At 42.5% G+C, this 25,011-nt stretch overlaps 1 protein-coding gene across 1 annotated transcript in view; it reads left to right on the top strand.

The window, feature by feature from the left end:
• The window catches only part of LOC126994699 (chondroitinase-AC-like), a 93,117-nt gene that overhangs the window by 41,704 nt on the left and 26,402 nt on the right, over positions 1 to 25,011 (top strand). Inside the window, exons 6-12 of the mRNA XM_050853998.1 lie at positions 1,709 to 1,856; positions 4,514 to 4,625; positions 5,829 to 5,985; positions 11,654 to 11,834; positions 12,936 to 13,050; positions 20,833 to 20,967; positions 21,675 to 21,908. Of these exons, the coding sequence (XP_050709955.1) occupies positions 1,709 to 1,856; positions 4,514 to 4,625; positions 5,829 to 5,985; positions 11,654 to 11,834; positions 12,936 to 13,050; positions 20,833 to 20,967; positions 21,675 to 21,908 (1,082 nt within the window). The remainder of the gene's footprint in view (positions 1 to 1,708; positions 1,857 to 4,513; positions 4,626 to 5,828; positions 5,986 to 11,653; positions 11,835 to 12,935; positions 13,051 to 20,832; positions 20,968 to 21,674; positions 21,909 to 25,011) is intronic.

Raw genomic sequence — 25,011 nt, 5'->3', positions numbered from 1 at the left:
GTCCCTTGAGTTCACATAACTACCCCATATTGATGCAACACTTTTTTTTTTTTTTTACAACAAAGGAGGCAGCTCAAGGGCACACACACAAAAAAAACAATAATAAAAAAAGCCCGCTACTCGCTGCTCCTAAAAAAGAAACAAAAGAGGTGGCCGAAAGCAAGATCAAATACGGGAGGAGAGATGTCCTGATACCCTCCTCTTGAAAGAGTTCAAGTCGTAGGCAGGAGGAAATACAGATGAAGGAAGATTGTTCCAGAGTTTACCAGCGTGAGGGATGAAAGAGTGAAGATGCTGGTTAACTCTTGCATAAGGGGTTTGGACAGTATAGGGATGAACATGAGTAGAAAGTCGAGAGCAGCGGGGCCGCGGGAGGGGGAGAGGCATGCAGTTAGCAAGTTCAGAAGAGCAGTCAGCGTGGAAATATCGATAGAAGATAGAAAGAGAGGCAACACTGCGGCGGAATTTAAGAGGTAGAAGACTATCAGTATGAGGAGGAGAGCTGATGAGACGAAGAGCCTTAGCCTCCACTCTGTCCAGAAGAGCTGTGTGAGTGGAGCCCCCCCACACATGAGATGCATACTCCATACGAGGGTGGACAAGGCCTCTGTATATGGACAACAACTGTGCAGGGGAGAAGAACTGGCGGAGATGGTACAGAACGCCCAGCCTCGAGGAAACTGATTTAGTAAGAGATGAGATATGAAGTTTCCAGTTGAGATTTTGAGTTAAGGATAGACCAAGGATGTTTAGTGTTGAGGAAGGTGATAGCTGGGTGTTGTCAAAGAATAGGGGATAGTTGTTAGGAAGATTGTGTCGAGTGGATAGGTGGAGAAACTGTGTTTTTGAGGCATTGAAGGACACCAGGTTCTTCTTGCCCCAATCTTAATTAACTTAATTGAAATATTGATATACAAGTTGACAGTGTATTTTACATATAGAGCTACCCAACCCCAACGCCTCCCAAGCCTGTTTACATAGAATTAATTGTACCCTTTTAATTCATATTCGCTTGAGAAAAGCTTTCCCCAATCCATCCACGTCTCGGTGATTGCTACATTTAATTGTTCTACGCAAGCTGCGCCCCGCAGAATATTCGCTTCGTATATAAGACTAATACAGATTGTGTAATAAACCTTTAACCCCTCAGGCAAAGAAACACACTTAGCTTGCAACTTTTTCTGGGAAACATTACCTACCTTTCTTTTACCACTGTCGGGCTCAGGAATGTTTGATTTAGTGGTATTACTCTTGCGCTTCTCCTTGCTCCACAAATAATCACTCACTCACACGAAAAATAAAACTACAGGGTACCAACCTCGCGCTTAATGCTGGCTCTGAAAGTCGAAATAAGGAAACCGAAATAAGGAAACAAAGAAGTGTCTTGCTAGCCACAGCACACGACTGTGACATCAAACAACCTCTAGGACTCGAGTCTCCAAACTTCACAGGGACGCTGTACATGGCAAACATGTGGGAGGAATAAGGTTCATGGCGTGCCAACACGTCCTCAGCGTTTGACACGTCCAAAAGAGTGAAGAATTATATTTAATATTTACCGCTAACATTAATATTATGAATATATCTATCACCCTATTTATATGAATAATATGCATAAATTTACTATATTTGGAATAATGTCCATAATTACTATCATTATTATCATCATAACTGTAGTCACCATTACTATTACCACGATCTCCTGCAGGCGCAAATCTGGGATCCCGGGCCTTAACAACCGAGGTACGCGCTACATTGAGTGAGGGAGAAAAGCGCAACGATATCCATTCATCCGTTATGGAGAGACTGCACCAAGACCTCGCCGATATGAACCCTTATGGCGATAATGGCTTGAGGTGAGGTGCATGAGTTCCCTTTGTCAAGAGCTATAGTCTGTTTCACCGAAATATAACAGGCGGCCACGCCTCCTGTCTTTCTCTCATGATTTTGATTAGCTGTGCCAATCACCGCGCAGTACCCATCAGTTTGCTTCCACCTTGGCCGTTGGCGTCACGACTCTGTGGTATGTTTTTAGTTTTTTTTTTAATACCATCTGGAATACCACAAGGCCTACCTGTGTTTTCATAGTAGCATTGTCATTCATGAGTCATTATTTAAAACATTAATTTATTAACACTAGACAACTAATTACTTTTTATCGGAGATGCCCACAAAGATGTGATGAATGAACTTTTTTTATACGATAAAAACAAATATATATTTATATATATATTCATGTTAACAGTGTTTTATTTCTCATCATAATTTTTGACAGTTTGGGAACTGTACATGTCCAATGTTGCAATTAATTAATATTTCATGGTGATTTTGAGGTGTTAACATTTTTTTTTTATGCAGAGCGAGTTCCTAGGCCCAAGCGGACTAAAATTTTCCAGCGCAGTGATTGGCTACCACTTAGCCAGTCAAAATTGAAGGGTGTCGTCACCTGTATTATATTGCTAAAACAGACTATACCCGGTGCACAAACATGCTTTTGCTTTATTTCTGAAACCCCTTATTTGATCTCCTGATTTTTTTAATCATCTATATCTATCCATCTGTCCATCTATGTATCTATCTATATCTATCTATCTATTTATTTATATCTATCTATATCTATCTATCTATATATATATATATATATATATCTATATATATATATCTATATATATATATATATATATATATATATATATATATATATATATATATATATATATATATATATATATATATATATATATATATATATATATATATATATATATATATATATATATATATATATATATATATATATATATATATATATATATATATATATATATATATATATATATATATATATATATATATATATATATATATATATATATATATATATATATATATATATATATATATATATATATATATATATATATATATATATATATATATATATATATATATATATATATATATATAAATATATATATAAATCAGCTTCCTCGAGGCCGGGCGTTCTGTACAGTCCCCTCCAGTTCTCCCACGCATAGTTGCTATCCATTTACAGAGGCCTTGTCCACCCTCGTATGGAGTATGCATCTCATGTGTGGGGGGGGGTTCACTCACACAGCTCTCCTTGACAGGGTGGAGTCAAAAGCTCTTCGTCTCATCAGCTCTCCTCCTCATACTGATAGTCTTCTACCTCTTAAATTCCGCCGCCATGTTGCCTCTCTTTCTATCTTTTATCGATATTTTCATGCTGACTGCTCTTCTGAACTTGCTAACTGCATGCCTCCCCTCCTCCCGCGGCCCCGCTGCACACGTCTTTCTACTCATGCTCATCCCTATACTGTCCAAACCCCTTATGCAAGAGTCAACCAGCATCTTCACTCTTTCATCCCTCACGCTGGTAAACTCTAGAACAATCTTCCTTCATCTGTATTTCCTCCTGCCTACGACTTGAACTCTTTCAAGAGGAGGGTATCAGGACACCTCTCCTCCCGAAACTGATCTTTCTTTCGGCCACCGCTGTTAATTCTTTTTTAGGAGCAGCGAGTTGCGGGCTTTTTTTATTATTATTGTTTTTTTTTTGTGCCCTTGAGCTGCATCCTTTGCTGTAAAAAAAAACAAATAAAAAATAAATAAATAAATATATATATATATATATATATATATATATATATATATATATATATATATATATATATATACATATATATATATATATATATATATATATATATATATATATATATATATATATATATATATATATATATATATATATATATATATATATATATATATATATATATATATATATATATATATATATGTGTGTGTGTGTGTGTGTGTGTGTGTGTGTGTGTGACATTTGTTTAACCAGTCATAGGATTATATTTGATGATGGGAAATTTGAGTGGAATTTCAAACATCTTTGGTAGTTATCCACGGAAGTCATTACAAAATATGACCATATGGTTACAATACAGTGTGTTAGCGATTTTTGTGTCAAAATCACATCAAGCCGGAAATTTTCCCATTATTGCATATTAGGCATTATTAATATAAATGTCTCATTCAGTATGCAACCATGCAGCCATTATTCAGTGGCTTAATCAGACCCCACTAAGAGTATGAAGTACTAATTTGGGATTCCCACCATGGTATGGAGATTGCTGAGTTGTGTTCAACGCAGGGCAACACGTCTTTCCGCAATTATTAAGAGGAAATAATGATAATGACTTTCACCTCTTAACTTATTGTCATAATCGTTGCTTACAATGAAAACTTATTAACATTTTCAAAATACGTATTGGCTTTACAGATGTGGACAATACTAAATTGATAATCGATGACACGTCTCTAACTTGACAACTCTCAAGAAATTAATTCAGAGTGAACCAGATATTTCTTCACCAACGTTGTAGTTCGCAAATGCAGAGAGGCAAAATATTGGTGGCCATGTCATTTGAAGTACCTTTACATCTTGGTAAATAATATGGAAACTCTCTCTCTCTCTCAGGCCTGATGGGTGCATCCACCAGCACAACAAAGAGGTACAGGATAGCAATGAACACTTCGCACAAATACTTCACATGATCTACAACGGCAGCTATGGAAGAGAGATGCTGATGGTAGGGTTTGTTTTTGTCTTTGTTCCTCTCTGTCTGAATCTGCTTCACAGTTAACTTATTATATGGTTTGCCATAAATGCAAAGGGCATGATGGATCAATTGCTGCTGATATAAATAATTCCGTTATATGTAACTGTCGGAGGGGGCAAGCTAGTGGAAAGTATTTTTTCAATTCTATAATAACTATTTACTATGGCAAGGCGGTGGCTGAGTGGTTAGCACAAGCTGGGATTATGCATTTACTGCCCACATGCGGTCCTGTATACCACCCATCAACCGGGACTCTAGATTATGTCGATAAAGAGAGGGTCAGAGATGAGCTGCAAGTAACACCCTGAACCAAGCAAGATAGCACCTATATAAACAGTTGCCGCACCATAACTGGCTAGGGATGACCATCATGCCCCCCAAGATAGCCTACCACCGCCATCGGCAGAAACTTAAAAAAAAAAAAAATTAAACAAACCTTAATAAAAGGGAGATAGAAAAGCTGGAAGAGCAGTATGACGACTGGCGGGGTAGGATTCGATCCCGAGTCCGTGGCTTCGTAAATCGACACGCTAACCACTACACTTTGGGAGTCTGAGGGGACACCAATAAAACCTGTAGCTTGATGAAGCTGATGCACTTTCTCAAGCCATAAAGTACTTATGATGGAAAAGGTCTGCAACAGTACTTATTGGGATGAATCCAAGATGGCATGAAGAGGGGCTATTACACTGGGCAAATTTTCCGTGGATCTTCAGTCAAACCACGATTTCGGCTAGCGTGGCTCTCATTTGTTTCTTGTTATTGCTGCTGCTGATGGTGGTGAGTAATACCGCCTTCCTTTGGTGAAATCTAGTGTAGCTTTGGAAGATCGTGGACACGTTAGAAAACCACGGAAATATGAGAACCACGCCAGCGGAAATCGTGGTTTGACTGAAGAGCCACTGAAAATTTGCCCAGTGTAATAGCCCCTTGAGGAGGACGAGGGAACTCGCTCATGGGTTTATATACATATGAAAAAAATGATTGAAATTTCTCGGCTTGGATGAATTGCCCCCGGTGTTTCCTTTGGCAAAAAGTTAATTATAGTATACTGAGTATAATAGACAGTAAAATATAGCGCAACAGTGATATTCGCTCATTTAACGGCGGCTGGAAAATCGCCGGCATTTATTTGCAGAATCTTTTATTTATATGTATTTGTCCCCGTTACAGACTATTGGCACAGTGTTCACATGGTTTGATGGCACATCTTTAAACTTCGATAACAAGACTATAGAAAACCTTATATATGCCTTCACCGAGTGTCAGCAGTGGCTGTTCCGCGGGAAAACCTTCGAGCCAACAACCACCGGACGCTTCATCACGCGAGGTACGCTTTGCGCTTATTCATTTCTTTACTGATACTCTTTTTGATTTAGCTAATATATACGTGGATTTAGCAACTATTGGAAATACAATGTACCACGTAAGATAACACCCACTTCGGAATCCCCATGTGGAGAGTAAACCAAAAACATCCCAACTCTGACCTGCCTACTTTGCTCAACTGTTTCTTCACTAGCTTTGCAACATTCAGTTCTTTGGAATTTTTGCAATTCAATTCCCTCCTACGTTTTCTATCCCAAATTTCAGTCCAAAGCTTCATCCTGCTTTTACTTGGATGTACGCAACGACATCACTTGTTCTCATGCCGACAACTTTGATTCTTCAAAACGTTCCACCATTTGGCTGCGACTCATTTTTCGTTCAATCAGTAAATAATTATGTTTGTTGTGTGCCTCTCACCTACTTCTACTATTATCAGACTATTCGAATTCTAAAGTGCAGCATATTTATATAAACTCTCACTTCGCTGAAATATCCATTTCAGGATATTTCAACTTTCACCACCTGCAGTGACTTTTATCATATTTCACTGACCACCCTAGTACACAACCCTACATCTTTACTATTCTTCAGTATCTAGAACCACCTAAAGGATACGCCCATCACTCTAAATAATACTCTTTCTTGGGCTCCTCCGATCATAACATTATTCTCGTATTCTGTCTTATCTCTCCTGTACGGCCTATAGACCCACTGAGGAGGCAGTGATTTGGCATTTTGCTTCGCTTGGTGAAATTACCTTTTGTTTTTACAGCAAATGAAACGGGTCAAGGGAAAAAAAAATAATGAAAAAAATCCCGCTCCTCACTACTCCTATAGAAAAGCGTTCAGAGGACAGGCCGAAAGAGAGATCAATTTCGGGAGGAGAGGAGATGTCCTAATACTCTCCTCTTGAAAAAGTTCAAGTCGTAGGCAGGAGGAAATACAGATGGAGGAAGATTATTCCAGAGTTTACCAGCGTGAGGGATGAAAGAGTGCAGATGCTATTTAACTCAAAGTGAAAGGGATTTGAACAGTACAGGGATGAGCTTGAGTAGAAAGTCGTGTGCAGCGGGGCCGCGGGAGGGAGGGGGCATGCAGTTAGAAAGTTCAAAAGAGCAGTCAGCGTGAAAATATCGATAGAAGATAGAGCGGCAATATGGCAATGAAATTTAAGAGGTTGAAGACTATCAGTAAGAGGAGGGAAGTTGATGAGACGAAGAACCTTAAACTCTACTCTGTCCAGGAGAGCTGTATATAGATAGCAACTGTGCGGGGGAGAAGAACTGGCGGAGACAATACAGAACGCCCAACCTCAAGGAAGCTGATTAAGTGAGAGAGAGAGAGAGAGAGAGAGAGAGAGAGAGAGAGAGAGAGAGAGAGAGAGAGAGAGAGAGAGAGAGAGAGAGAGAGAGAGAGAGAGAGAGAGAGAGAGAGAGAGAGAGAGAGAGAGAGAGAGAGACCCGCTAGACTTTTCTGATTACTAGTGGAAACAGTACTGTCTTGAGATGAGATTCACACTGGGTATGCCCAGTGCGTTACAAAGGTGATTGTCTCTGAGATAAGGACAAAACTATTATGTACCTTCCCTACCCCTTATGCAAAAAAGCCCTTGTTCTGTTTCTTTCCAAGATTGAGATGTAGGTCACAAAAAGTAACTGAGCCTTCGAACTTCCGCTAATCGGATCCTTGCATTTTTGCATGGAATCGAGATCAAATATGTCTTTGACTTTGAAAATCTTTGATTAATTACAATGTGAAAATCTTGCAAGAATTTTAGAGAACACTATTGTAATATAGAAGCAGGACCTAGTTGTTAAAACAAAAAAAAAGTAGTAAAAATGGAGTAAAAATCATAAAAAAATTAAAAATCTTAAAAATTATTGAACGTAAAAAAATAAAATTTAAAAAAACGTTCGTGTACCTGTGTAAACACCAACAGCCTGGACACAGGAAGCCTCGAATCAAGGTAAACATAAAAATTAGGGAGGGGGTGGCTGAATAGTTAGCGTGCAGGCGTCTTGGAGGACGCGGGTTCGAGCCGTGGCCGCCTCACAACTGGGATTTAGTGGCCTAAGACTACCCAATGCTGCCCTGAAAAAACACTAGCAACCCAGACTCTAGATTACTTCTCTGATGAGAGGCTCAAGTATGAGCTCCGGGTGGGTAGCATGGACCAAGCAGGATGGGGCCACCATAAACACTTACCTGCGTCAGAACGGGCTGGGCCGACCATCAGGTCCCACCAGGAAAGTCTACAGGCGAAATAGGCCAAAACGTTAAAAAAAGAATGTAGAAAATGTCAAATTTTGCTAACTCTAATTTTTCCATTTAGCCAATATTCTCTACAACAATTTTGCTTCTTCATCTTTCATAATCTTATGTTATTTGCTGAACTTTCTGATTAGTCTTTAGCTGAAGATTCCACTCTTTGCGACTCAAGGCACATTGCTCCTACTGATCATCCTCCGACTTTGTTCTACCTGACATTTAAAACCACTATTTACTATTTTTTGTTTTATATAAGCTCTCTCTGATTTGAACCCTCAAAATACTTAATCGATTAAATACAATTTGTCCTCTTGTCCTTATCCCGTTAGCTGTGGCAGGCTCGTGAACAGTATGTCACCCAGTGCGGAACTATTATCAAGAGACCTGCCATTGCAAAACAGTACCTTACCCATATCAACGGATTTGTTTCATGTATGTGCAGAGGACAATAATAATGAAAAAAAAAAGTAAATGTAACCGGTAATTTCAGTGATAAGACAAAGATGCTCGCAAGACATGACAAGTGGCACTGCTCGGCGTTCCTCGTCTCGGAGAAAACACATGCGCGTTTAGAGGACTACAAAATAAAGATGAAATCCGATACAGTCGTAAAGCTCATCAATGAGTCAGTTTGCCGGTAAAAATTCATATGATATGTATGTTGAAAAATATTGTTGCTTAGCTTTTATGTGTTGAATGTGATTAGCTTGCTGACTGACAAACATCCCTTCGTGCTCCTCGACGTATCATATATATATATATATATATATATATATATATATATATATATATATATATATATATATATATATATATATATATATATATATATATATATATATATATATATATATATATATATATAGAGAGAAGGTCGTCTCTCTCTCTCTCTCTCTCTTCAGAGTGGGCGCCTGTCACTAGTGGCGTCCCTCAGGGCTCGGTCCTTGGCCCAGTGCTCTTCATTATATACATCAACGACGTGGATGTTGGACTCAATAACCGCATTAGTAAATTTGCAGACGACACAAAGATTGGTAACTCGGTTCTGACTGACGAAGACAGGCAAAGCCTCCAAGAGGATTTGCACAAAATTTCAGCTTGGTCGGATAGATGGGAGATGCCTTTAACGTAGACAAGTGCCAGGTCCTTCAAATTGGAACGAGGAATAAGAAGTTCGAATACTAAATGCGCGGCGTTAAACTCAAAAGCGTTCAATGCGTCAAGGACTTGGGGGTCAAAATCGCGTCAAACCTCAAATTCTCACAGCAATGCATCGATGCAGCAAATAAAGCGAACAGAATGTTGGGCTTCATTAAAAGAAACTTTATATTCAAGAATAAAGATGTAATACCCGCTCTACAACAGTTTAGTCAGACCCCACTTGGAATATGCGGTACAGTTTTGGTCTCCCCACCATGCAAAGGATATTGCTAAATTAAAAGGTGTTCAGCGTCGGGCAACGAAAATGATCCCTTCCTTGCGCAACAAATCCTACGAAGAAAGGCTTTCTACCCTTAACATGTTCTCTCTTGAGAAACGTCGCCTCCGAGGAAAACTGATCGAATGTTTTAAAATACTTAATGGTTTCACGAATGTAGACAGATCAACATTGTTTATGATCGATGACACTTTGCGCACGAGGAACAATGGCGTAAAACTCAGATGTAGACAAGTAAATTCAGACTGCACCAAATTTTTCTTCACCAACGTTATAGTGCGAGAATGGAATAAGCTTCCACCATCAGTGGTCCAGTGTAACACGATTGACTCCTTCAAAAATAAGCTCGACCGTCACTTCCTTCAACTTAATATCAACTAGAGTAGAAATGCAACGTTTTGGAGTCTTCTGATTAATGTAAAATCACTTAGGTTTAAGGACAGACCACCAAGTCTGGACCATGGGGTCTGTGTGGTCTGATTTTCTATGTAAATCTATGTAAATCTCTCTCTCTCTCTCTCTCTCTCTCTCTCTCTCTCTCTCTCTCTCTCTCTCTCTCTCTCTCTCTCTCTCTCTCTCTCTGCAGTTCTGAAGGACTCTGCTGCGAGTTCTTACGAGGATATGGTAAGTCACATTAATCCCCCCACCCCACCCCCGCCCACCCACCCTCGGCACTGCTATACCATATCGAACTGTACAACTCTGGTTTCTGATATAAAGAACCCGCAATTCTCAACATCCTGAATCTTGCAACATTCAGGTGCAAAATGATGATGATGTTCCTGGCACCAGAACCACGGGGACCGACACATAGCTCGGGGAGGGAGTATAGCTGAGTCGTTAGCATGTCGGCGCCGCGTCCAAAAGGACGCGGTTTCGAGTCCTACCCACTGCCACAGTTGTGATTTTTGAGTCACCGCCGAGTGGCTTAAGACTGCTCATATGCTGCCCTGAAGACCGCCTAAAAACCCGGAATATTATTATTATTATTATTATTATTATTATTATTATTAGTATTAGTATTATTAGTATTAGTATTATTACTATTATTATAATCATTATTATTATTACTATAACCGAGACGAAACAGAGGGAGAGGAAGGAGTGCAGACATTACACGCTGCCTGTTTAGCAGCCCATACACCCATGAGACCTCGAGAAAGAAAAAATGTAGGAAGAGGCGATGATAAAGACGGAATAAAATGGCGAAAGTATTGTGGTGAAACAAAAAGATCAAGAGATAGATCAAAAGACCCATCAAGGAAGGGAAAGTGAGGACGCACAGGGCTACAGAGTGCCCGGTTATGGTCATGAGTATGAATCCACATTCTAGAACCAGATCGCCTTTGGCTAGCAATCTCATTTGCCTTTTGACAGGTCCGTAATAGGGTCATATACCTGTCTGCCACTCTAAGACGCCAAACCTGGGACTCACCGGGCAAGTCAAATGGAGGCTTTAATCTGATTAGTATATAATGCAAGAAGGGTAACCAAGGAAGTTATTCACGTCCCCGTTCGTACATATTCAAAGATTATCCAAAACTGCAACGCTTTCCGAAATAAAAAGTTATATGCAGATGACCACAGGCTTTTTATTGCTACACTTAGGTTCGTGATGATATATACATTATTTACACAGAGCATTTAAAAAAAATTGGCCTCTGCTTGTGAGTATACCTGCCAATGCAAAACAATATAAATATGATCGGCACTCTCGAGGATCCTCTGTAGATTGAGGGCCAAACGCTCAAGATCAATCATATGTTTTGGCTTGGGTTAGGCGTTAGTGAATAGTGGAGGTGTGGTCTTGCCGGAAAAACATTGACTATAGAGCTTTTTCACGTATCATAAGAGGTCTACCAACACTAGACAAGAACGAGAATCGTAGTGTAAGTACTGCCTTGGCCCAATCGTCGTATGGTCTCATTGATTGCTCGGTGGTTGTACTGAAAATTCTTTTCAGGAAACGTTGTCACAAAGTGGGCTACAAGAGGAGGAATAGAAACCGTGGCTAAGATCCTCCAAAAACTGCAGTTGGGTAAAACAAACTATAACAAGGAAATACTGAAGAACGCTCTCCACCGCTACGCTAAGGTGACGCCTGACCCAGCGTATGCCCTAGTCGGCAACAAATACTTTTTCAAGTAAGTGCAGAGCTTGGGATGGACAGGGCAGAGGCATACAAGCTTGCGCGGGGTGACCGATAGGGGTATAGAAGGCGAGTACGTGAAGCGATGCGACCCCTGGCGTATGCTCCCCATTAGTTAATTTTAGTTAATTAGTTGGTAGAGTCTTTCCGCTTCTCCTACTCCTCCTCCTCTTCACTAATACTGATGGCTTCGTTTTAAAGCACCATGTTGCCTGCCCTTCCATGTTTCCTTGATATCTCTTGAAATGTTAAGGAACTTGGAGCCATCCATAGGAGGGTAATTGAGTCTCTCTCTCTCTCTCTCTCTCTCTCTCTCTCTCTCTCTCTCTCTCTCTCTCTCTCTCTCTCTCTCTCTCTCTCTCTCTCTCTCTCTCTCTCTCTCTCTCTCTCTCTCTCTCTCTCTCTCTCTCTCTCTCTCTCTCTCTCTCTCTCTCTCTCTCTCTCTCTCTCTCTCTCTCTCTCTCTCTCTCTCTCTCTCTCTCTCTTATTGACTTGTCTAGGAAACTATAATGTAGTTTATATGTTTCATCACGTGATTCGCTTTTTTTTAAGAAAATTCGTATGTTTTGTTATAATAGTGCCTTATACATATTAGCAGTTTTACCATAAACCAATTGAATTTTTTTCTTTTTATTCATACATCTACATTTTCTAGAGCTTCAGGTTGAATTATGTTAAGTCATGTGCCCTGTGGTGTTTCAGCACAACGCAATGTTGCTTCATTTAATATCTATGGTAGCTACTATCTTGGACACTGATATTTTACCTCGATAACTCAATATTCTTATTGCTGCATGAAGCTGTCTACGGTACCTCGCTTCTATTTCCCAAACGGCATAACGCCTTACCAGTATATTCACATTTTTAACTCTTTCACCAGTAGGATATATAATATTTCGTCTGTACTTCGCTTTTCCTCTGGTATAAATACTCTTGCAAATGGGGCATATCAAAATATTTGTTACAAAAATTTATATAATTCCATAAGCGTCTTCAGCTTCGTTTTTGTTGGGAGAGGTTGCCAAATGAATAATTTTAATTGTCCCTTGGCCTGCCTATTATGAAGTAAATATAAATTTATCTTTCTCCCATATAGCTCTGATCTGACGGTGCACCAACGACGGGAGTTCATGGCAAGTGTGAGAGTGCTTTCCCTGAGGACCAGCCGTCAGGAATCGTGGGAGAACCTGAATTCTCAGGGTTACTTTCAGGTGGGTGATGGCCACTCATGGCCACGTTCACACATGGACACTAAGCACCGCTGCTCAGCAGCGCCACCGCTGGTAATTAATGGCGTTGAATGGAGACTTTTACACGCAGACACAAACACAAAAAATAGCGCTACAGACGGATTTGAGTGGTTAGTTTCGCAGCCGGTGGCGGACACAAAAAGTAGCGCTGCTCGTCACGATATAGGGTATTCAATGGGAGCTTTCACACGTAGCTGCAGCCGCTCCACTTTTTTTTAGCAGCGCGTGCGTAGCTCGACTGCAGCCCTGCTCAATTTTAGCAGCGCTACTGAGAAGCACTGTTAATTCGACACTCACCACCCCAACACTTTCTAGAAATATGAGCAGCGCTTCTCAGCAGCGATGCTAAAATTGAGTCGCACAGGAGTAGCGTTGCTGAGAGGCTCTGCAGCTCTGCAGCTCCCATATGTGAAAAGGGCCTTATGCCTCGGTCACACATTCACGTATCAAGCCAAGTATGCCCACGCACGAACGGAAATTGGTAGTCGTCAACTGCTTACGTAAGTACTACGTAAATGTCCCATAATGCGTATTTACGTACGTGGGCATACTGGGCGGAGACGGGGGGGTCGCTACGCACCACCCGAGCGTGCGTGGGGAGCCACGCATCTTTCGACATATTCAAAAGATACGTGGGTGTTCACGTCAACCGCAATTTTACATGGCTCCACGCGTACAACGTGGCGCATACGTGGCGCTGACGGTGTGCTTGCGGGGCCCTTACACGTGGTCCCACGCTGCTCCCCTGTTCCCGCAGCGCACCACGTGGGTCCTCACGCGGTGCAGGAGCGTACGTGGCACCAGCGCTGCTCCTCGGGTACCCACGACGATGTTGCAACGCTGTGCATGGTGTATATATGCCGTGCGGTGGGCTTGCGGGCTGCGGCTTCGGTTTCTCTCTCGGACAAGCAACAGCATATACCTCGAATCCACCACCATCGCCTCTCGCCCCCGCCAGCGCCCTCGTCAGTAAACCTTGTCGCCACTGCCTTCAACTATGCCTAAGGACACCACCAAGAGATCACGGACGGGGGCTTCTTTAGCTTCAGGGTCACTCAAACCTCCAACAACTCTGGAACAACCTGCTTCCAAGCCTCTGGTGTTTGTGGCACCTGCAGTTCCTCATCTCCGTAGACAGCAACAATGACTCTGCAGGTCTCGGGTACAATGTGACTAATGGTGTTGTGGGCTACTCGGAATGAGTATTGCAGACTCTTGTGTGAGTCACCCGTGGCGAGGAAACGAAGAGCGATAGCCACACTCTGGCTTGGCTCAAGGGATTCTCTCCAGAATGTGCGTTGCTTCTGAATGTGGGGTGTGACACGTTCAACTATTTCACTGAAGAGGTCCTTGTCAATCCGGGTAAAATTCCCGTACAGTTCTGGACTTTCAGTTGCCAACTCCTCCATCAGGTTGTCAAAGTGGCCTAGCTCCACTCTTCTTTGCAGGTACGGCCAAGCCCAAACCCTCCTCGGCCTCCTTTTTTTTTTCTTTTTCACTTGCGAGGTGGACCATCACAACTTCCACCAGTACCGTGGCATGCACATACTCCAGGATGGCCTCCATTAATTATGTGTTATAGCTGTTTGCTGGTGTTATAAGGGCAAGGACGTCTTCAATGTTCTCCATGTTGATTCAGCAGGAGGGGAGTACGTCTTGCTGCAGGTAGATGTTGACGGGAACTGCAATCATAGGTGTGCAGCACGGCCCTTATGTACCTCTCACGTTTACCCACCGACGTACTACGTGGGGATAACGTGAGGATGACGCGAGGTCGTAACGCACCACGTTACACATACGGTATACGTACGTGGGTGTTATGTGCTCTGCCACGCACTACTTGTGGGGGGGGGGTCTCTTGTCGTGGCAATTCGGGTAATCGTCACGTCATGCTTGCGCAGTGCGTAGGCTTAATATGCATTACCTCGTACTTACGTTATGACCGTGCAAGCTTTACGTACATCGGCCCCTGACACGTATCCGGTTGATCGCGGCAACAAATCCCGCGTATGGCCACGTATGGGCCAAAAATCACATACGTGGGCATACGTGGGCTTGATACGTGAATGTGTGACCGAGGCTTTGCACACACACACACACAACACCGCTCCGGTAGTTACAACGCCCCTGTAGCTCAATCGGCTAGAGCGCCGCGCTGCAAGCCTTCAAGGCCAAACAGGCGGCGGTTCGAGCCCCGCTCAGGCCGGATTCTTTACGTTAACTAGGAGTGGTTATTTTCCCCCTTTGAGAAAGGGGGATGGGGTGTGTGGTGTGTGAGTTCCAGGCAGTACCCAGAGATCGACGATGATGAGCATGCACTTGATCGTGTCGGGAGGGTACCTGCTGGCGAAAGCGAGTCAAACTCGTGATCAGGCCGTGTTGAACTACACACACACACACACACACACACACACACGGCCCGGTAGCTCAGTGGTTAGAGCGTCTGACTCACAACCAAAAGGACCGGGGTTCGATTCCCCGAGCGGGTGAAGATAAGTTGGGTTTATCTTCTTTCACGTGTAGCCCCTGTTCACCTAGCAGTGAGCAATGGTGAGAGACATATTAGGATAAATCGCTAAGCACTTGTTTTTCCCACAATGCACCGCGCTCGTAAGGTCACACGTAAACCGAGACGTCACTGGAGACCCACACGTGTGGCCGCGGCGCCACTGGATTGAAGTTTCTTGTTGTGAACAATGACAAGGTGTGCTGTTTACAATAACAGGTGTAAGAAGCTAGGAAAGCTTAATTTTTATCGTTTTCCGAAGACAAAGTCCTTAGTTAGGCAGTGGATCCATGCATGTAGTCGTAAAGATAAGTTAAATCCAGATTCTGCCAGTGTTTGTTCAAGTCATTTCAAGGCGACAGACTACACACAGCACTACATTATCAAGAGGAAGCTGATCAGCAAGTCTCCACAGGCAACAAGAAGGCTTGAAGATCACTAAAGGCCGATGCTGTACCTTTCCTTTTTCTCCCAAAACGGGAAAATGATCCAGGTAAGCAATATGATCCACATCGCTCCAGTGCAGTTTTTTTCTTCTTCTTATTTTACATTATTTAGGAGGGTATTTAACTATATAGAAGGCATATAAAAGATTAAGGAAGGTTTGCATTGTCCTAAATAGGTGAAAACAAGAGTAAATAACGAGGGATCAACAAATAATAAACCATTTTGAGAGGAGTGATGTCTTATTGTCACGGTTTTCTCTGTGCTTAATTTGTTACTGTAATCATCAATGAGAATTAACACCACGTCTTAATGATGGTTATTTGGAACTAAAACCTGAACCAAAATAGATACAGGAAAAGTGTAATGACGTGAAAAGAAAAGTTAGGTAGACATATGGAGGAATGTTAGTTGTGAGGCAAAGGATGGGTGAGACATGAAATGCATAGGCTATAATGCGTCCTAGGGATGAATGTATAAGAGTGATATGTTAATGGATAAGTACAGAAACCTTATTAACCCCTCTTAATGGAGAAATAAGGGGACCAGGTAGGAAAAATTGAGCTAGTAAGTACATCATGTTTTACATATTTTTGTTACAACTATTTACATGGGTAATTCTAGGTTATAATGTATAAATAAGGCATGTACGTTAACATATGTGTACATCAAATCCTTAATAATCTCTCATAATGGAGAAATAAGAGGAAAAATGGAGCTAGGCTGTGGAACTTGGCTGGAGTCACAATCAGTGTGCTCCTTTTTTTTGTAAGTGTCGTGCTGGGTTGTTACAATGTATCCCAGGCTTTATGAAGGAAAATACCTGAAAAGATCCAAGCAGCAAAAACAATGCCTCCACCGAGTTTGTATCCCTCGTTTTGTAGTGCTGACTTGCCTGATAGGCGAGCCTCCCATAGCCCACTTAACCTCTTTGGCCGACTGGTAAAGGAGTGGCTCTCCCGTTACGCTGGTCGCGGGTTCGATCCCCGGCGCCGGCAAACCTTTCTTTGTCCGAATTAATTTCTCGTGTGTTTCGTTACACGCAGAAGGCGTGTGTGAGTGTAGTAAAGAGTAAAAATTCTGGCATTTCACTTGTGGCAAGGCGGTGGCATCCTCTCCTGTGGTTCTGTTGTGTCACCCCGAGAGGGTAACAGGTAGAGTGATGGCCCATGCTCTTCGAAGTTCATAGGAAATGGTAACTCAACACACAGAAGTTAATCTAAATGGGAATGGGGAGACGTGTAGTGCTGACTTGCCTGATGGGCGAGCCTCCCATAACCCACTTAATCAGGGGGGTACCTCTTTGGCCGACTGGTAAAGGGGTGGCTCTCCCGTTACGCTGGTCGCGGGTTCGATCCCCGGCGCCGGCAAAACCTTTCCTTGTCTGGATAAATTTCTCGTGTGTTTCGTTACACGCAGTGGCCGTGTGGGAATGTTGTATAGAGAAAAATTCTGGCATTTCATTTTGGTAGTGTCAGGTGCGCCAAATCGCATCATCAGCAGATGATAACTGGCGCCACTATAAAAAATTGCCTGCGCCACGACGGGCCTGGGCCGACCATCTGGCCTATGAAGAAAGCCTACCGGCGCAATGGGCATGGATGTAAAAAAAAAAAAAAAGATGAGCGCGCACTTCGTCCGGCAAACAGATCAGTGTAATACGACGGTAACTGTTGCAGTCCTGTCGGCCCCCTTTTCCTTTCCAGGATGTGACATGGAACCCACTATTCTAGTCAAGAGGAATGGCTCGGGGCTGCCACACAGCAGACAGCACCGCATGCAATCCATGGATCAGGTTTCAACCTCGGATTTCAGATCCGCAATGATATTACAAACTCCAGTTGCCTTCCCCTTCAACTTCCTCACATCTTCTCTCAACTCCGCAGGCGAGGACGGAATTTTGTCTATTGGTGGATCAGCAGCCATCATCTGCAACACACCCAGAGCTGTCCGCTCTGAGACTTTGTAATGCGGATGATGTCGCAAGAGAGATCGATCACATCGTTGTTAGTACTGAAGGTTTTCTTTTTCGGAATAATAAGATCATTAAGGCTGACAACAGAGTTAATGTTGTTAAACTGAGGCTACGCAACCAATTGCTGAAGCTGCAGAAACCTGAGTAATACGGGTCCACGCTTTCTAAGTCGACAACTGACCGCGTCTTAGCGTTTTGTGTATTGTTGTAACGCCGACGAAAGGGGATGGTTTCATTATCTGTCGATTTCATTGTGGAACTGGGATTTCCAGCGATTCCGTGCTTGTCCCGCACCCTTCGTAAACGTACACCACTGGTTTAGCTAGCCAATGTGTGCTGCGGGAATCGCATACATATATATGAAGTATACGGATGTAGAGCTGCAAACGTGCGTTCGTGCAAACAAAGATTATCATTGCAAGTATTGCCATGTTATGCATGGTCTTTCGACTCGTGCACACACTACTGGCGGTCGCTGGACTCATCTCATGCTTCATCTCTCGACTGATTAAGCAGAGTTATGGAACTATAACGAGGGAACGATTTTGCTCACTGAGCATACTTCCGTGAACATTTTGTGACGGAGGTCTCTTCTTCGTGAACATGAGACGCACTGGTCTGAAGCTATTTCTACTCAGTGAATAGATAAGTTTTCTATGACATATGTTCAAAAGAACATATATGTATGAATGACTAAAGTATTTATTGTAAACATATTTTGTTTATATATGTGAAAAAAATTTAAATAAGACATATGATGGCTGACGGAATATAACTAGCATATATTTATATCTCGAATTAGGTATACGGTCCCTGAAAAGATTTGTTTATACAATTGTATTTGTAGATTTGTCAATTTGTAAATTGTATTTGTATACTTGCCATTCAGCCCACTTTCTCAGCCGCCTCATCAGTCTCGAGACGTATATCCTTTCTTCATCATTGTGGCAGCTGTATTATGTACTTGGGAGATGGAGAGCAAGTTGAGTGAAAAGGTTCAGGGAGGTCCTGCCCTATTAAGTGTAAGTAACTGGTTGTACACTTTTGTGTTGTACCTTGTATTTCTTCATTTTGTCGCATTGCTCATATTATGGTTACTATTTATCTGCACAACAAGTGGGGACTCAAAACACTTAAATGAAGAAAAAATATCAAATGGAAAAACACCCCATCAATAATAGGAATGGCAATAAATGAATTATATACCAGGTCAGAGTAGGTTAGGTTAGATTTCTTGATAAAATTCTGGAATTATACCCGTCTCACACTTTCATACTGGGAGATTTCGGTATGCTTTGAGAGAATCAGCTAACCTTTCGCGAAACTTTTTTTTTTTCATATCCCCTCCGTGTCCCCACCCACAGCGACTAATAGTGCAGTCTAATGGAGTGGAGTCTAATGCTCTTCGTCTCATCAGGTCTCCCCCTCTTACTGATAGTCTTCTACCTCTCAAATTCCGCCGCCATGTTGCCTCCCTTTTTATCTTCTATCGATATTTTCACGCTGACTTCCCTTCTGAACTTGCTAACTGCATGCCTCCCCCCCTCATGCGGCCCCGCTGCACACGACTTTCTACTCAAGCTCATCCCTTGACTGTCAAGATCCCTTGCGCACGAGTTAACCAGCATCTTCACTCTTTCATCCCTCACGCTGGTTATACTCTGGAACGATCTTCTTTCATATGTATTTCCTCCTGTCTACGATTTGAACTTATTCAAGAGGAAGGTATCAGGACACCTTACGTAATTGACTGCTCTTTCGGCCACCTCTTCGGATTCTTTACAGGAGCAGCGAGTAGTGGGCTTTTTTTATTGTTTCCGTTTTCTGTGCCCTAGCGCTGTGTCCTTTGCTGTAAGAAAAAAAATGTGTGAAAAACAAGTAACAAATTAATACATAATCCTGAAATCCACCAGATTAAAAACACACACGAAAGAGTGATTTGTGACAACAGAGCAATGCGGTAGTGTATGTGCTCAATGTACTTCAACAAGATGTCCGCTGTAGGGCGGATGTACAGACTTCTGAAATATTACGGATTCTATTTGGTTGAACTAATTGTTTTATATCTTTTTTATATATACGTGTTCATTCCAATTCACAAATCAAACATTTCCTGCTGAAGAGATTATATTGCAAGTGGATGATACAGCATGCACGTGAAATGCTTGTGTTATTGCTTTAAAAAATGCTAGCGTTTCAGGCGAAAACAGATGGAGCCGATCAAAAACCCGAAGTAAGCACGTTTACCCATCAAAGATAAAATCAAGACTAAGTTTGCTCATCTAAAGCAGCATCACTATGTGATCAGCTGCCTCAGCAGCTCAGAGAAAGTTGCTCACGGAAAGTCTACTAACATGGCAAATTCGTACCCGTGTAATAGCACCTCCCCATCAGCAAAATACTCACGGAGGAATATTCAGTGAGAAAAATCGTCCTTTTTAATTCACTTCTACAGGAATATTACCTTTGACTAAACCTGCATGTGAACATACCTCCAAGTTGAGTGCTTTAACATTAAATAATGTCTGAATGGTAATATAGAATAGTGCAAACTATATAGGGCCTAAGTGCTGCCTGAACATTAACTGTGATAGCAGAAATTCCTACAGCAGGCATTACACGGGAACGACTTTGGTTGAGCAGGCCCCGTCCCTAAGCAAATGCTGACAGATGGGACTCTGCTCATGGACCATAGGGGGTACTAGAGCGAACCAGTCCCCCCCTCTCTCTCTCTCTCTCTCTCTCTCTCTCTCTCTCTCTCTCTCTCTCTCTCTCTCTCTCTCTCTCTCTCTCTCTCAATGATTCACTCGTTTTACAGGGTGACGGATTCCTGACGGTATTGGTTGATTCACTGGAGTACGGCAAACCCGAAGCTGAGGTGTTCCAAGTATATGACTGGGCCCGAGTCCCTGGTGTTACCAACCTTTATGCTAAAAACGTAATGGAACTTGAGGTGAGTACTGTCTTATTAAATTATCTTAGCAGCTTTTGTAGAATTAGCACACATGCATACTGCAAACATTGGTTTACAGTTTACATCTTATATCGTACATCATACTCGTGGAAGTGCACTGAAGCGATGTGAAGGGTAGTGATAACCTCGGATTCTCTTGGAAGGTGCACCGCGTCTGACTAGGCTGTTTTTACTCAAATTTAATATATTTTATAGACAATGAATTTTAACTGCCAAAAGACACGTCTGCCAACCCCATATAATCATATATTAAACTAACTATCAGATCTACTACGTAACTCGTCACTTTTATTATAACTTTGTACCACAGACTTACTTCCAGTCTCTATTTTGGGATAATAACCCTTCACACGCACACGCAATATGTTTACTAGCAGTGTATAACTGCGCGTTTCATGTAAAACTAGTGTCTTTATAACTCCACACTTTTTGTCACCTTTGTTGTATAGGGTTGAAATGAAACGGCATTATGAACACATCCTCAAGGTACTGATAATAACTGCTGAGCATCTGCCAACACAAATAAACGCATGTAAAACGAAAGATGATATTTGTAATCTCGCGAGAGAACGGAATACGGAGCAGCCAAATGTGAGACTTCCGTTGGGTATTGTTCCTTGATATGTAATATTTTAATATTCTTTTTTTTTTAAGATGTCGATTTTTTTCTTCTTTTTAACTTCAAGAATCAAAGTGGACTGTCAACATGGAGGTACTTTTACAACAATGCAAGCTTTGTGGGCGGAGTGACTGACGGGATGATAGGGTTGACCAGCATGGTGTACAATCGCCCATCTGTTCAACTTAAGGCTCAGAAATCCTGGTTCTTTTTCGATGACGTCATCCTCGTCGTGGGCTCAGAGATCACACTTCCTGACGACGGAAAAACTGGCGAAAGCGTCATAACCACCCTGGCTCAGGTATGTTGAAGTAGATACATTTAAACAAGCTAAAAATTGGAAGCTTCACATCTCTTCTCTCACTGAATCAGCTTCTTCGAGGTTGGGGGTTCTGGATCGTCTCTGCCATTTCTTTCCCTCGCAGAGTTGCTATCCATATACAGGAGTCTTGTCCGCCCTCGTATGGAGTATGCATCTCACGTGTGAGGGGCTCCACACACACAGCTCTCTTGGACAGAGTGGAGTCTAAGTCTCTTCGTCTCATCAATTCCCCTCCTCTTATTGACAGTCTCCTACCTCTTAAATTCCGCCGCCATGTTGCCTCTCTTTCATCTATCGATTTTCACGGTGACTGGTCTTCTAAACATGGTAACTGCATGCCTCTCAAGCTCATCCCTATACCGTCCAGTTCCTTATACAAGAGTTAACCAGCATCTTCACTCGTTCATCCCTCTTTCTGGTAAACTCTGAAAGAAATTTCCTTCATCTGTATTTCCTCCTGCCTACGACTTAAACTCTCAAGAGGAAAGTATCAGACAATCTCTCCTCCAGAAATTGATATTTCTTCTGGCCACTCCTCTTAACTTTTTTTTATTTTGTAGGAGCTGTGACTTCCGCATCCTTTTTTCATTAATGTTTATTTTTTTTTTGTCCTTTCGCTGTTATCTTTACTGAAAAAGAAGCATTTGGGGTAATCACTACCACCATACTTTTATCAAATATATTTATACTGATTCTGGCTATATATTAATGTATGGTCTTCAGTTTCTAAAAGCGTTTGAAAAATTGGCCAAGGAATCGGCCAGACCTGCTCACGACTACCGGACGAAAACAGTGTTTGGGCACAATCAGGCAGCCTTGCGTTGAATTGCTATGAATGCAAGATAACTCTTAAGGAATTTCAGTCCCAATTACGAATACTAAGCTGGAAACGTTGAAAAGTTCTTCAATATCAAATAAACAATATTATAAATCATAACATAGCCCAACAAAAGACAATAACTTTAAAATACTTCAAAGTTAGGAATCAAACTCAGCCTGCAATGGTGATGAAGTGAAAAGTTTTATAAGATGTTGAATTTGCAGAAACGAAAAAAATAAAAAATCAGTTTTCAGTGGTCATGTGATACTTCAACGACAAACTATGAAATAAAGTAAATAACTGGAACCATACCCCAGGGGGCGCGTCGCTTCACTCATACGCCGCCTCGACCCAAGGAGACACTAGAGAATATAAGGGAGAGTCGTGCTGAGGGGCTGGCTGAGGATTCGGAGCGATACAGGACTATGTCGCGAAGGACTTGGACCATTGTGATAAGGGATAAGGAGAGGTGTGTCAGAGGTCTCGCTAAGGTTATTGAGGGCTATCTAAATGCAAAACACCTCGAACCTACTTTCCGAGATCTGAATCTATATTTCAAAAGAGTGCTATCCGAGCGGCTGATGAACAGATAGTATTAAATGCTGATGGTTACTGGGCTTGCTGGGCCAAGTACATTTGGTAGTTGTACAAGGCGGAGCCCCCAAGTGGACAGCTCACACTGGCTGGGTGGGAGATGGTGGCTGCTGATCCACCAACAGACGAATCTCCCTCCTCTGTTGTGGCGGTGATAGAGGCTGGGGCTAAGTTGAAGGCTGGAAAAAACAGCTTAGGTGGATGCGGAGATGATGAAAGCCGGGAGGGAAGTCATGACCCATGGGTTGCATAAGGTGTTGCCTGCTGTGTGGCAGTTCGCTGACAGAAAAAAAAGTTTCAGTCTGGAAAGTAAAAGAAGCCGACTGAACCGAAACAGTTACCTCGATATCACACTACTTAGTATGAAGGCCAAAGTACTCACTCATTTCCTACCAATATGAAATCGATTCCATTTGCTATTGTTTCAGAAACCTGAGTAATCTGGGTTCACCCCCAGTAAACCAACAACTGACCCGACCCTAGCATTTCGCGTCCTTATGGAACGCCGCCTTGAGTTTCGTCAGAGGCTACTCGCAGTGTACCACGTCGATATCAAGAATGCATTTGAATCAGTGCAGCGTGACCATTCTGCGGTCTGTAGGATTTCTGCAATATTCTCTGACCTGACCTCAAGTCTGGTGCAGAGAGTGCTGTGAAGTCTGGGGTAGATGTTTCCAGTTTCTTCCAGGTTACGTTAGGAGTGAGGTAGTTGTGCGTCCTTGCTCCATTTTTTTTCAACACTTACACGGGCTTGATACTCAGCAAAGTTCTTGATCAAAGTCGTTGCGGAGCATACGTTGGCGATACCAAGGTCACTGACCTTGTTTTTACTGATGATGCGGTTCTCACGGAATCGTTGGATGTCCTTTTGATGGCTGAGAAGTGCTACGTGAAAAGACGAACCCTCTTGGATTGAAAGTCTGCTGGGCCACAACCAAGACCATGTCGCTTGGAGACTTGGTGGATGACACAGATCACTCTGCCAATGCAGGTGGTGAGGATGTCGAGGTCACCAAAACATTCTATTTTTTTTTCTTTTTTTTTTACATTGCGGCCTTTTGCGCCGGTAGGCTTCTTCCCGGTGGATCCTGATGGTCGGTCCAAGGTTTCTTTCCGGTGGGTCCTGATGGTCGGCCCAGCACGTTCTGGCGCAGGCGAGTGTTTATAGTGGCGCCATCCTGCACTGGCTCATGCTGCCCTCCCAGAGCTCATCTTTGACCCTAGAATCTAGAGTCCGGGTTGATAGGTGGTCTTCTGGACAGCATGTGGGTAGTTTTAAGCCACTCGGCGGCGGCTGAAAAATCCCAGCTTGGTGGCACCGGGCGGGGATTGAACTCGCGTCCTCCTGAACACGGGGCCGTTACTTTGACGACTCAGCCACCGCCTCCCCAAATGCATTGGAGATTTAGTGCATAACAATGGTGGGTCTCATCAGGAAGTCAGTCAACGTTATTGGTCTGGCCCACAGTGTTGTAGACTCGCTCAACATGAATATTTGTCGTTGTCGATATATTTGCAGGCGGTAGTTGAGTGGTTAGCGTCCCGGCGCCGCTTCCAGGAGGATGCAGGTTCGCCTTCCCCCAGTCCCAACAAGATGGGATTTTTCAGTCACCGCCTAGTGGGCTAAGAGTCTAAGACTACCCACATGCTATCCTGAAGACAACCTAT

The sequence above is a fragment of the Eriocheir sinensis genome, unplaced genomic scaffold (assembly GCF_024679095.1).
Source record: "Eriocheir sinensis breed Jianghai 21 unplaced genomic scaffold, ASM2467909v1 Scaffold850, whole genome shotgun sequence".
NCBI lineage: Eukaryota > Metazoa > Arthropoda > Malacostraca > Decapoda > Varunidae > Eriocheir > Eriocheir sinensis.
The sequence above is the reverse complement of the archived record's forward strand: the minus strand, read 5'-3'. Positions and strand labels throughout refer to the sequence as shown.